At 39.5% G+C, this 13,539-nt stretch overlaps 1 protein-coding gene across 2 annotated transcripts in view; it reads right to left on the minus strand.

Moving 5' to 3' along the window:
- The window catches only part of BTAF1 (B-TFIID TATA-box binding protein associated factor 1), a 59,588-nt gene extending 46,900 nt beyond the window's left edge, over positions 1-12,688 (minus strand). For both annotated transcript variants that reach the window (XM_075216164.1, XM_075216163.1), the window contains exons 1-3: positions 12,296-12,688; positions 371-494; positions 176-290 (exon numbers count right to left, since the gene is read on the minus strand). In XM_075216164.1, the coding sequence (XP_075072265.1) occupies positions 176-290; positions 371-494; positions 12,296-12,309 (253 nt within the window). In that variant the 5' untranslated portion in view covers positions 12,310-12,688. The remainder of the gene's footprint in view (positions 1-175; positions 291-370; positions 495-12,295) is intronic.
- Positions 12,689-13,539: the final 851 nt, after the last annotated feature.

Raw genomic sequence — 13,539 nt, forward strand, 5'->3', positions numbered from 1 at the left:
ACACGCTTGTTTTGTATACATGGGCAAGCCATGAGGTTGGCTACACCGCAAGATCTCCAGCAGAAGTTGGAACAATTACTACCCCTTATGCTTCAAAAAAGAACTATATTGATTAGGATACGTTTTAAACATGAATTGTAGTGCAATATAGAGCGCTGTTATAAAGGATTAGTACCTCTCTTCAGCCTGATTGCTGGATTCCACCTTGGGACATTTTTTACAATAGCTTCCACAGCCTGTCCAGCTGCAATCCGTGCATCCCAGTTTGGACTACGCAGGTAGATCAAGACCTTATCGCATAGAAACAAGCCATGTTAGAGAAAGCACACTGTATGTCTGGACAGTTAAACATAAGGTAATAATGACTCACTTTAGATAACAAGTTGTTAAGCTCATGAGGGTGGAGTTTGACCACTTCACCAAGCTGCTGTGCGGCTGCTTTCCTGGTAACTGGAGTTGTCCCGGTGTCCAGTAAAATGAAGAGGCGGTCTAACCTACAGGAAAAATGCAAGACATTTAATGTAAACTTTTAAATTTGTTATAAATATAAAAAGGACATCAGGGTGGTTGCCATTTAGTGTTTAATTAGTCTTGTAGCCAAAAGTTATTCTTTACAAATTGCTAAAAATGAATAAAATATAGATAACCATTCTCAAAGGAACAGAGACCTTCCCCTCAGTTCAAAACATACGTGAACATACAAAGACTAGTTAGGATGTGGGCACACGGCTCTGTGCCCTCGTCCTATCTGGGGCCCTGGAAGACAAAAACCCACAACCATCTTTCACATTCTGCTTAATATTTAGTGTCTACACTCCTGGCAGTCTGAGTTAAGCAACATGAGTGAACACAATAAGTTATTGCAAAGTGAGACCTAGCTGCTGCACAAGAGTTGGAGAAACTGTGGTCCTGCACACCGTGATGCTAAAATCAAAATTAGTGACAATTTTAACATTCCGCACACAACTTCTCTGCATCTACTAAAAAGGAGTTAATTAGCCACTTTTCCTCATCTTGGCAAGCAAAGAAATGCAATGCTTTAAGTGGAACTGAGCTGCCACTGCACTCTTCACTTACATGATCTTAACTGATTCAAGTACAACTGCAGGTTGGCTACTCTCCCTTTATATAAGCATCACTTACTTAAACCAGGAACCTTCCCCTTGGTCTGTATACACAAGTTATACACTGAAGGATCAATCACAAGAAAATAATTGGAAATTATTGGAAAATAATTGGAAATTCAGGAGGGTTGACTCTCAGCCAAATTATGTTATCCTAAACCCCACCTCTGATGCCTTAAGGAAGCTTCACATAATAGTTACTGTTAGGGAAAAATAAGAAAACCCACATGAAAACTGATCAGTTTGGGAGGTCTACAAGTATTGTTAGGGCCAATCTATTCTGGTGGATGGTTCAAGCAGCCAGTCACCCAAAAAGAGGCAAAGTTCTATTATTATTCCCCACCAAAGAGACACCTACACTCTAATAACCATTAGTCATCATTTTAAATAAAACGTTACACGCTATAAACCTGGAAGGAACAGGGGGCCAACTCTGTAGCCCATTGCCGTTCTAGTACTATTATATATCCATTCTATATCATACCACATGAGCTTATAACTCAACGTGTCCCATCAATAAATTTAGCTTTTTTTCTTCGTTAGTTTTTAGCTGCACAGTGGTTCGCGCTGCTGCCACAGTGTGCTGGGGCCACGAGTTAGATTCTGATCTGCGCTCTGTGTGGAGGTTGTATGTGGGTTTGCTCAATTTTCCTGCCACAGTCCCCAAAAAAAAAAAAAACACAGTAGGTTAATCGGGCGCTGACAAAAAAAAACAAAAAAAAAACAAAGAAGACCCTAGAGCATGTTTGTGCGATAGTAAATTTAGCCTGTAATTAAGCTCCAATTGGTCAGGGAAGTAAATCATTAAAATATTCCTTGTACAGCCCTGTGTAATATACTGGTGCTTTATAAACAAAAGGTAAAGATATGAATTCGTAACTCCTTCAAAGAAAAACGCTGGACAAGATTTACAGAAAACCCGTTTAGGGTTAAATTTAATCCACTTTTGTTTGGGCAAATAAGCAGATGTAAAAGGTCACTTTTATATGATCAACCTGTAACCATCGAGGAGGGAGGGGAAAATCACCAAGAGGCTGCTGCTAGGTATCCGGCTATAGTTGACGTAGGCGCCAACATTACACAGACCATTTGCTTTCGGAAACAAGAGTTATAAAGTGTAGAATGATTTGTTTCAGTTACAAAGTAAACACCTGCTCATGAAAAGTAGATCCATAAAAGACAAAATACTCACTGAAAAATAAGAGGCAATTTTTTTTCCAGCGTTTAGTTTAGATAAACACACACTGCTCATCTACATTGCAGGACTATTATAAGAAAAGTGGAGGGTTGGTAAGGAGGATGCCACATGTCAGCACTACCTTTGATCTGTGGTTTGGAGAGGTTTTATTGGAAGATTGATATTGCAACAAAAGAGCAAATGTTTTCATCAACAGCCAAGGTTTATGACCCAGCCATGCTCAGCATACATATACAAATAATGCACATCCTAGTGTATAACAAGGATATGACAAGTCAGAGTGGATTCCGAACAGAGTTCAGAGCAGGGGGGTGTATTACAGGGAATTACACATGTACAGCAATTTTATGACAAATATTTTGCATTTTATTAGGTTGGCTGGTTTGTGCCAGTGTTCTAGTGTAAAATATCTATGACGACTAGAGACATCAGAAGGTGACAGAACAATACCTTCACAGCTGTTTACACTTATGTATTAAGTCAATATCCAGAAATGTTAACACATAGTGAAACCACTTCTAAAGAGCCTTACTGAAATAAGGTTATGAATGTACTGGTGATGCAGGATTGAGAAATCCAAATTTCATAGTAAAGCCCAAAAGCAACCAGTTACTAACTCGTGCCCTCTTCTAGATAATTATTTAGCACCAGCCATCATAAAATTAAAATAAATTACATTTACTAAATAAAAGCTAGGCAACCTCAAAAACCAATACTCACACACACTACAGGACTTGAAGACACTAGAACACCGTAATATATTCAATACGTGAAGATGTTAAGTCTACTTTTGAATGTTTCATTCCATGATGTTTGCAATAATGCCTTCGCCATTACACTTGCTCAATCTGGTGGTATCATCTTTAGAGATTGATGCTTTTAGCCATAAAGCACAGAAACAACCCAAACGTAGTTATGAGAATTTATTTAAAAAGGAGTAGAGTACAGCATGTGACCATGTGTTTGTGTTCTTTGAGATTTTTGCTAGTATGTATTGTGCATGTGTGTATTTATGTAAATTATCCTTACATATTAGAGTTGGCATTTGAGTGTTCTGTACTGACAAGAAGAGACATTTGGGGGGGGGGGGGGGGGGGGGTAGGGGCACAGTCCACACATAAAATTGGTTTGCATGGAATATACAAGACAGATAAGGGTGACTCATTACAGGCACAGATGTGTGGAACACCTTACAGACATACTTGGGAAGAAATAGAACAAAAGGATATAGGGTTTTGCAGTGTGTCGAGTAGAGGATAGTAGCAATAGTGGGTGCCTTGGTGACAAGCATGACTTCATTACAGAGAGACCTATACTGCAAGCGGAGCCATGTAAGATGTGAGCTCATCCTGTAGGTTTGTCTGAAGGTTTATAAAGCTGGAGTATGCGCTGTGATAGGGTGGAGAAGCTGTTAGAGGAAGTGGCATACCCACAGCCTGTTTGTGACGATGAGACCAGAGTGTTCCCTCTGTCTGACTTTGCTTTGGTAGAAAAAAAAAAAAAAAAACTGTGCCTATGGACAGTTGTACGAAGTTTAAACACTTTCTGGAGTTTGTCTTTAACAGTGTCAACTTGTATGCTCACTGGTACATTTACACATCTGATTTGGTGCACAACATAGCCTGTTTTGAGTATCATATCCAACAGACCCATATTTTCCTTTTTCTCCTTCAATCACATACCACAGCTCAGTTGTGCAGGTAGTGATATAACTGCATGTACGTGGCACGGACCATGTCTACTCACCCTAATGCACAGATGTATGCAGTATTATACTATAACGTGTACACAGAGAAAGGGCACTCACATGTAGATCATTGATTGTGATGTCAGCTATATTTTCAATGCACTTTGTATGCATGTGGTTTGACCAGTCTAATCATGTACAGTCTAAGCTACTTAACAGTCACGTCACCTAAATGGCCAGACCACATACTATACATAGAACTACTGGTCACACTCAAAAAGGTTGTATTATCGGGGGATGTATATGTCAATGTAAATCTATGTTTACTGTGTCTATCAGGGGATGTACAAAAAACCATAATCAAATATAGGGAGTGGTATATTCCTCCACTTGGAAGCTCTTACTTTTGGAATATTCCAGACCAGACTCAAAATTGAGTCCTGATTTCTGTCACTAGGCCATACAATGTTGTAGTATGAGGAATATCAACTTATATAGCACCACCAATTCCACAGCAGTGCACAGAGAATATTTGTAATTCACATCAGTCCTTGCCCCACTGGAGCTTACAGTCTAAATTTCCTAACACACACAAAGAAGGGTTAAATTTGTCAACAGCCAAATGACCTACTGGTATGTTTTTAAGGTGAGGAAGGACACCTGAGCACCCAAAGAAAACCCACGCAAACAGGGGGCGAACATTGGGGTTTTGAGTTTGACATGCCTGCTCTAGGACAAGGCCTTTGTTCAGGAAACAAACTCATGACCCCAGTGCTGTGAGGCAGGAGTGCCAACCACTGTGCACATTAGTAACATTAGGAGACTGCTAAAGATAGTGGGATTATGGCAGACAAACACTCGCTGGTAAATGATAATCTCTACAAATAAACTTACTACACTGCAAGATGGATAGGGAAATTTGAGGTAGTGCCTTTAAAAATGCCCACTAAATAATTAAAAAAAAAATGTTGTCCTACACACAACTACTAACATTTACATAGTGCCATACCGGGACACAACTTGAAGCATTGCACTTTTCATTAACAACTGTAGCTGGGTACACACTACAGGTTTTTCAACCAATTATTGTGCCAATCACGATAAACAACTGTCTGATATCACACTATTGTGTACTCTCCACGATCATGTTTAATTGTACCAAAGTGTATTGTATTCGATTTCATAATTTGACTTAAAGTCACTGTCTGCAATGGAATGAAGTCGGACAAATGTGGAAGTGTGTACGAACACACGACCAGCAGTGTAGGCAGATCTCCACAGAGTCACAATCTTTCAGCAGATGGTTATGACAGATGAAGAGCACAGATTTAAAGGTAAATAGTGTAGGTGTGTACACATAAATCTGCATGCGTACCGGGCTCACTTTCAGTCGTTGGTAAAATCATTATAGAAATCCCATCTGCAGTAATTTTCTGTTTTGCGTACTGAGCTTAACCATTAGCAAGTGCAAGCCCATCTAAAGTTAGGTACACTGCAGAAAAATTTTACCCGATGCGATATCTTTAATAATTTTGCCAATGACTGACAGTCCTGATCAGCATGCCGATTCATGTGTACACACTTCATCATCATCATCATTTATTTATATAGCGCCACTAATTCCGCAGCGCTGTACAGAGAACTCACTCACATCAGTCCCTGCCCCATTGGAGCTTACAGTCTAAATTCCCTACTATAGACACACACTCACACACAGACAGAGAGGGAGAGACTAGGGTCAATTTGATTTCAGCCAATTAACCTACCAGTATGTTTTTGGAGTGTGGGAGGAAACCGGAGCACCCGGAGGAAACCCACGCAAACACAGGGAGAACATACAAACTCCACACAGATAAGGCCATGGTTGGGAATTGAACTCATGACCCCAGTGCTGTGAGGCAGATGTGCTAACCACTAGGCCACTGTGCTGCCCACACTTACACTATAGGACAGATAAAGAGCACAGATCTGAAGGTATAACCATCTGAAAGGATGGTGACTCTAAGATCTATAGAGATCTGCCTACACCGCTGGTTGTGAGTGCATACACACTGCAGAATCTGCCCAACATTGTTTCATTGATTATAGAGAATTTCACTCAGGTTATAAAATCAAACAAAACAATGTTTGGTGCGATAAAACATTATCATGGGAGAATACACATCAATGCAATATGGGACCCAACAGTCGTTTATCGTGTGATTGACACGATAGTCGGGTGAAAAGCCTGTAGTAGGTACCTAGCTTAATTTAACAGGTATTTTAGGCTACCTGCCATGTCCTATAATGGGATTACTAGACAATAGAGGAAAATATCTTACATAAACAGCTTAATCTAAATATATCTAGCTCTGATAAGATACCAAAACCTTTCCATCTACATTTGAGTGTTATTTGCACTTTAGGGGGCAGATTCATTTTCCCACAATGTTGCCCGGAACATCACAGCTGCACATTTTTATCATTTGCTTGCGTCTCTAAGGGGCGCGGGAAAAAGTGAGCGGATATTTCACTAAAATAAGAAACTGCAGCATAGTATCTTGTGGCCGTTCCATTTTTTACAATCTAACCCTAGGTATAGCAGTCCTTTAAATATACAGTGTTCACAGTAGCACTGCCAAGCCTGCTGGTGCTATATAAACAAAATGTTAACAAATTAAAACAATAGGACACTTCCTTAATCCTTAAGCTTCCTCACAATGGGGTAGATAATAGGTATGTTTTCTAAGATGAGTAGAGAAAAACGGGTTGAAATCTCGAAGATGTCAGTTTTGGTCGCCAGAAATCACTTTAGAGTGTCCCACGACGACCATTATTTGCCCAGTCATGAATTAAAAAAAGACTGGAATTCGGACATGACTTGCAGGTGTACAATCAAATACAAATTAGTTTTGGGTAGCGTAAAAATCACCAAGGAATATTTCAGGCAAATAATTACAATTAATGCACATTTATTTTGGACAATAAACATTTCCAGGACCAGCTTTCATAAATTTTGATTAAAATGCCTTCCTTCTCACAGACACTGCATCATTACCAGCCTACTACAAAAACACACACACACACTTTCCTGCCTTAATGCTACATACCCATTGGTGTTACAGCTCTGCGTGTAAGGTGTGTCTAACACAAGCCAAGAGCATGTGAAAAGACTTTATACATTTGCATTAGATTATTTTCAATGCTTCTTGTCCCAGGTCAGTGTGCAACAACTGTCAATGCAGTTTGTCTCAGTAAGAGTGCAATGAAAACTTAGATGCCAAATGTAATTCGCTTGGAAAAGGCTGTTTAGCGCTTATGAAGAATAACCCAGCAGTGAATTAGGCATCACAAATCCTTTTATAGATTTAAGAACAAAATGAGAACTGCACATTATGAGCAGGAGAGCAGAGTAAGAGCCTGCCAGACATTAACATTTATATAGCACCAGCATTTTACAGTTGGGAACAAACAGTAATAAACGAGACTAGGTATTAAAGGGAGAAAGTAATAGAAGGGCCCTGCTCGCAAATCTAAAATCTAGTACATTCTCACCATGAATGGACTTCCTAATTGGCACAACAAAATATACCCTAAGGTATGATCAAAAATGCAGTATGGGTTGTCACTTAAAAGCAGGACTTGATTCCTGTAACATCAAGAAGATGCATTTTTTAAATAAATATTTGATTTTTTTGTCTTGCCATCAGAACCAACAGGCTGGGAATTTTTAATTCACAAGTCACACACCCACACTATATTTTCTGAAAGCTATACAAACATCCTTGTGACAGTGCTACTACCTACACATATGGCACTCAAGGCACACCAAAGTACAACATGCCTTGCATTAGGTTTCTGTGTTTTACAGAGTACCACAAGACATAACCAGGATACAGGTGTATAGGACATTGCAGAGCTACATGTCACAGTATAAAAAGGCACTGAATAGAATGTGTGCACTCCTGTAGTTAACTCAAAAAATGATTGGAGTGTGGAATTACACAGATTCTAGTTCTATGGAGGCCAGAATAAAACTATACTTGGTAGTGCTTGTTGAATGCCGTTTATAGACCTGGACGACATAGACAACTTGTAGCCAAGCAATTTCCATGGCTTGTTTTGTAACATGGTTTCCTATGGACTACAATGAATCTGTGCTCTACCAACTAAAAAGAGTTATTAATGTTAGCTTCCATCTAGAAAAAGGTCAAATAATCTGCAATTTAATTAAAACAAAAAACAAAACAAAAAAAACTGTGCTGTAAGTACCAAAGTCAAGACAAGGAACCGTTTTAAAAAAAAAAAAAAAAGATTTTTTTTTTTATTATTTTACCAACAAGAAAAGCGAAATGAGGACTATTTTGACACATGTTTAGGTGCTTTGAAAAAGTTGTTTAGCAAGCAAGAAGTCAAACTAGCAAGAAAGTCACATAATTTCATCTTACACCGCATAAAAATCCAGAGATGTTTACTTCCTTATAAACCTTTATAGAACATTGTTCCGCCTTCTACAAAAGCTTCTTTCCTGCCTTTGTTCCACACTAAATATATTCTTATGAAGAAAAAAAAAAAAAAAAAAAAAAAAAAAAAAAAAGATAAAAAAAAGAAAAAAGGAGTTGCTTTTAAACACTTTACTAAAACTAATTACTACACCCATCCACATTCTAATAACAAATAGTTCTCACATCTCACCTATATTACTAGATTTTCTGGCATTACAAAATTTGGCAATGATCCAGGTCATATTTGGGAGAAAGATAGAGCTCAAAAGCATAAATAAGGAAGGGGGGGACACACCCAAACCATGAAGTTAACTTCCCTTTTTAAATTTTTACCTTATAAAAAAAAATAAAGATATTTGCGATTTGTTAGAAGAAACTCATGGTGTTTATAGGTGTAGGTTAGAACCCTCCACTATAAATAATGCAGTGAGTGTCTTATGATCTGTTTTTACATTGTCATAGGTCTGGATGCAACAAACGTCTGAAACTTGGGTGACTAAAAGAATTCACACTGGTGCCAGAGTATAGTGGGCAGGGGGTGTAGGAACCAGGGGGGCAGTTGCGCCCCCCCCCCCCCCATGATTTCAGTTGGGTGGGCAAAGACTGTTTTGCCCCCCAATGAACTTCTATAGAAAAGCCTTCATGCTACTTTCTGAAGTCACGGTATCTGTTCTAAATTTGTGATTTTTTTTAAATGATAGATTGTCTTAGTTTAGCTACCAAATGTTCTGTAATATATAGAGTGCCTTAGTATAGATTTAATACAGATTGAATTGTTTATTTCAATTTTATCAAAAAAAGTGTTGCATTCATAAACATTTAATAAATAACCTGTATTGATGAACAACTATTCACTTTACTTTTACTGTGTCCAGTAACAACCATGAAATATAGCAATTTAAATTTATAGCAAATACCATAACCTGTGAGGCAATGACTATAGATTTAAAAATACTCCCAATCAAATGACATTAGGCTGTCAAATAAATCTGAATAAAAACTAGGTTAAGGACTATGAAAAATGAAAATTTTTAAGATGAACAACTGAATTTATCTTTCTAACAGCTATTGTACTAATTGGTAATAATATTTATTTAATAATGTATAAATATCTTTCTGGCCAACCACTGAAACACTGACAAAAATGAACATAGGATTGGAAGTCTTTGTCCATCTACAGTCACTGTTGCAAAATGAGAACAAATGCAAGAAAAAAAAAAAGGGGGGGGGGCTCAAAGCCCTATACTAGTCCTTGGCCTTTTGCTCCCCCATGAAAATTTTCATTCCTTACAAACATCTTTGAGTCCCTCTATATCTGACCTGTACTGGCCGCAGGCATAGAATGCCCAGGCCTCTTTTTGGGGGTGGAGTTATTGGTGAGACAGTCTGGTAACAAATCAGAATGAATCAGCTGCACTTTAATTCGCTGCCAGACTCACTAACATACTGTCTGGTGAGACTAAACTTAACACACTAGACACTATAGAGCTAGCTAATTCGGTTTAAAAATGGTCCTCCTCACTACCTACCCAGCCCTGCGAGATATAAGGCAGAAAAGGTGGGTCATTTCTCTGAGCTTTTTTTTTGTCTTAGAAATTGTTTGTTCCTAATGCTTGTTAATTTTGTTGGAGTTCTGTCATAAGAGGTTTATATCAAATAGTGTCAACCCACAATGAAAAAGTTTGAAGGATTAAACCCCACCTTTGAAATTCTGGCTAGAGACATGCTAATTGTCTGCCCTCATTGACTTACCATGTGTTTTTTTTACCTACCTTTCTAGTATGTCTAGAGACAGAAATACAGAACCATCAATCCAACCTGCAGACAGCCTAATTCAGTCCTAGTAGATATCATCAGTGCAAGTCAGGAGCAGTTTGAACGTCTCCGCCCAAGGTTCCCATGAACAGGTTTTATTCTTTACTGGCAATAATAAACTAGCTATAAATGTGTAAATACCTTCTACAAGTACTAAATGTGTTATCCTGGATAGGTTACCTTTACTTGTGATGAAAAACCAAGCATAGGTTTAAACAGTTTGTAACCTATCAGTTTCTGCAGACATGAATCTATTCAGTTTGAAAACACACTGAGTTCTCACATTCCCACCCTCCACTCTAACATACCTCTTCCCATGCAATCTATTTATTTTTTATTTCAACAATTTACAGACCTCCCAAAACAGTTAACCCCTCAATACTGGAAGGCAAGTTTGTTGCAGCAAATAAACATTCTGACAGATTTCAGTCTAAAATTGCACTGCATTAAGATGTTTCTAAGAGATGTCTATGCATTCAAAACAACTGAATTATTGGCCAGCACAGAAAAAACCCATGCAATTTTGGAACTGTAGTTTCAGGTTCTGTAACTTTGATAGGAAAAAAATAAATAACCAAGTGTCCCAGCCCTTAATACTGCTGTGTAATTGCTAAAATTTAAGTGTTGTTTTAGAAAGACTATAAACAAATGTGTCTTGCATAGTTCATACATGTACCATTAAGCAAGCTTAGCAATTAAAAAGGCATCACTGAAAAGCTGGTACTAAATATAAGCTATTGATTTGCATACATAATTAGCAACTGACAGCAACATTCACCATGAGCTAAAGTCAAGCCTTCCAAAGTCATAATGCATCTCTTGGGATGTTATTTTGCTTTCTGTATGCAGCAAATGTACAACGAAAGCCAGAGTAAGAGAGAGGCACAAAAATAAAATACTTTTTAAGCCAAACTAACCATCTCTGAAAAAGTATATTTGGAACATGAAATACAACAAACAGAACAATCATATGCAACAAACATCAGATGAATGTGTGCATGTTCAAAAACATCTGTTTATAGAAACTTCTCTCTCCTGACCCAAATCAAGAAAAAAATAAACAATTTAGTTTGGTTACTTACATATAGGAAACACTTTTTAAAAGAATATAAAGTCGAGGTTAACGATGAACATGGGCACACACTGAAATTGAGCAGACAAAACAGGGGATTTTACGCTTTCATTTTTACAGGCTTGTCATTTTCTCACCTATTGTATTGTGGCTGATTGAATGCTAAGAGTAACACATTTGTCTCAAAGAACGTTACTTAGATGACAAAAATAAAAACAATCAGCCATTAAAGCTCAATACTACAGTAACACACAGTGAGCAGGAAGGATAGGTAGGATAAAAGGGACACCTGTGCAACTGTCACAAAGTCTAAAATACAAAAACAGCCAAGAGAACAGAATTTAAACTGTGGTACAGATCTTCCCCTAGCAACAGGAACTACCAGAACAGCTCGATGCCCTCTTCAGCTGCAACATAAACACAGATTAACTATAGATAAAAAAAAAAATCACCATAACATTAGGTGCAGCCCTTATACAGACATCTGCAGTCTATAGCAAATGATCATTTGGCAAGGAGAACATGAGGACAGCATCCACACTCACTATTAGTCCTGTATAATAAGCAGCATGGCATTGAGGTGTCTCTGTAACCAGAAACCAGGCCTTACAGAACCAAAAAGGTATTTGTGGTAGATAAGCAGCCACTGACACAGTCATCTAATACACAACTCCCTGTACTGTAATGTGATAACTAAGCACATATACAGTTATTGTGGAGGGTGATTGCCCTATAGGTAGAAGGGTGCTCTATAGAAAGGGGGGCATGCTGTGGTAGCTGGCACATGGGAGACCTTTGGTTTCTGTCACAGCTGGTTCTGGTGCCATGAGAAAGCACTGAGTTGGTATTTATGGGTACAAGCACTGTATGGTTATCAGCGTGGTGTGACCCCTACTCTGCCGGGTTCATACCAACCTGGACACGGCCATGGCGAACCGACGAGTCCCGTCCCCCACAGGGGCACACACTGGGCCGCGGGGTAAGCCGGGCCGTCCTAGGCAGGGGGGCTGAGGGCCGTGAGAGAGCCGGGGCCTAGATTCCAGGCTTAGACCCGCCTCTGCCTCCGGACAGCAGATGCATCTACTGCATGGCGCCGGCTAAACCGCCCACATCGCCACTGGCCACACCCAGCCAGCCGTATTCTCTTTATTCCCGGGTACCGAAGGGTTAATCACTCTTCAGGGCCACAGCGGAAGCCGGTGCGCCGGTTAAACCGAATTAAAGGCGATATTTTATCGTGGCCGCGGAGAAGCCAGATACCTGGCTTTATATGAGGAGCCATCTTGTATTTATTCCTTCCACCATGGTAGCCGCGGTCTGATTGGTTACATGGGCGGCAGGCGACCAATGGGAGACGCCGTTACAGTGATGCTCTCGGTCTGGATTGACAGGGATTCCACGATTAGGCTGGCGGGGTGAGAGGGGGCGTGGTGGGAGGGAGGGGGTAGAGAGAGAGAGAGAGGAGAGGGGAAGGGGAAGCAGGGGGAGAAGTGATGACATAGTGGAGCATGAGACAAAATGAGATGATTGAAGTATAAAACTAGGTGGAGAAGTGTAATAAATGCAGAACCAGGCAGAGAAAGATCAGCAAACTGTTTATATTTCACTCTGCCATGTGCCCCTCATGAGGCTAATGAGAATCCATCCCATCATCACTTCTCTGGGATAGATCTATCATCATCATCATTTATTTATATAGCGCTTTACAATTGGGGACAGACATAATAAACTAATAAGCAAACTGGGTAAAACAAAGAGGTGAGAAGACCCTGCTCGCAAGCTTACAATCTATTGGACAGTGGGAGTTGACACATGAGGTTAAGTCTACATTTTGCATTTTGGCCCAGCCAGGCGGCAAAGGTAAAAGTGACTCATAGGCTAAATGATCCCGTCACATAACAACGCTGGTCAGGGGGTAGTTGTCTTGTGTGAAATTGTGTAACAGGCGGTAATAGGCTAAGGTAGTGAGGTTAAGAGGGTGGTTGAGGAATATTATAAGCTTGTCTGAAGAGGTGGGTTTTCAGAGAACGCTTGAAAGTTTGTAGACCAGAGGAGAGTCTTATTGTGCGAGGGAGAGCATTCCATAGAGTGGGTGCAGCCCGAAAAAAGTCCTGTAACCGGGAATGGGAGGATGTTATGAGGGTGGATGAGACACGCAG

Source organism: Mixophyes fleayi, chromosome 6, assembly GCF_038048845.1.
Source record: "Mixophyes fleayi isolate aMixFle1 chromosome 6, aMixFle1.hap1, whole genome shotgun sequence".
Lineage (NCBI taxonomy): Eukaryota > Metazoa > Chordata > Amphibia > Anura > Limnodynastidae > Mixophyes > Mixophyes fleayi.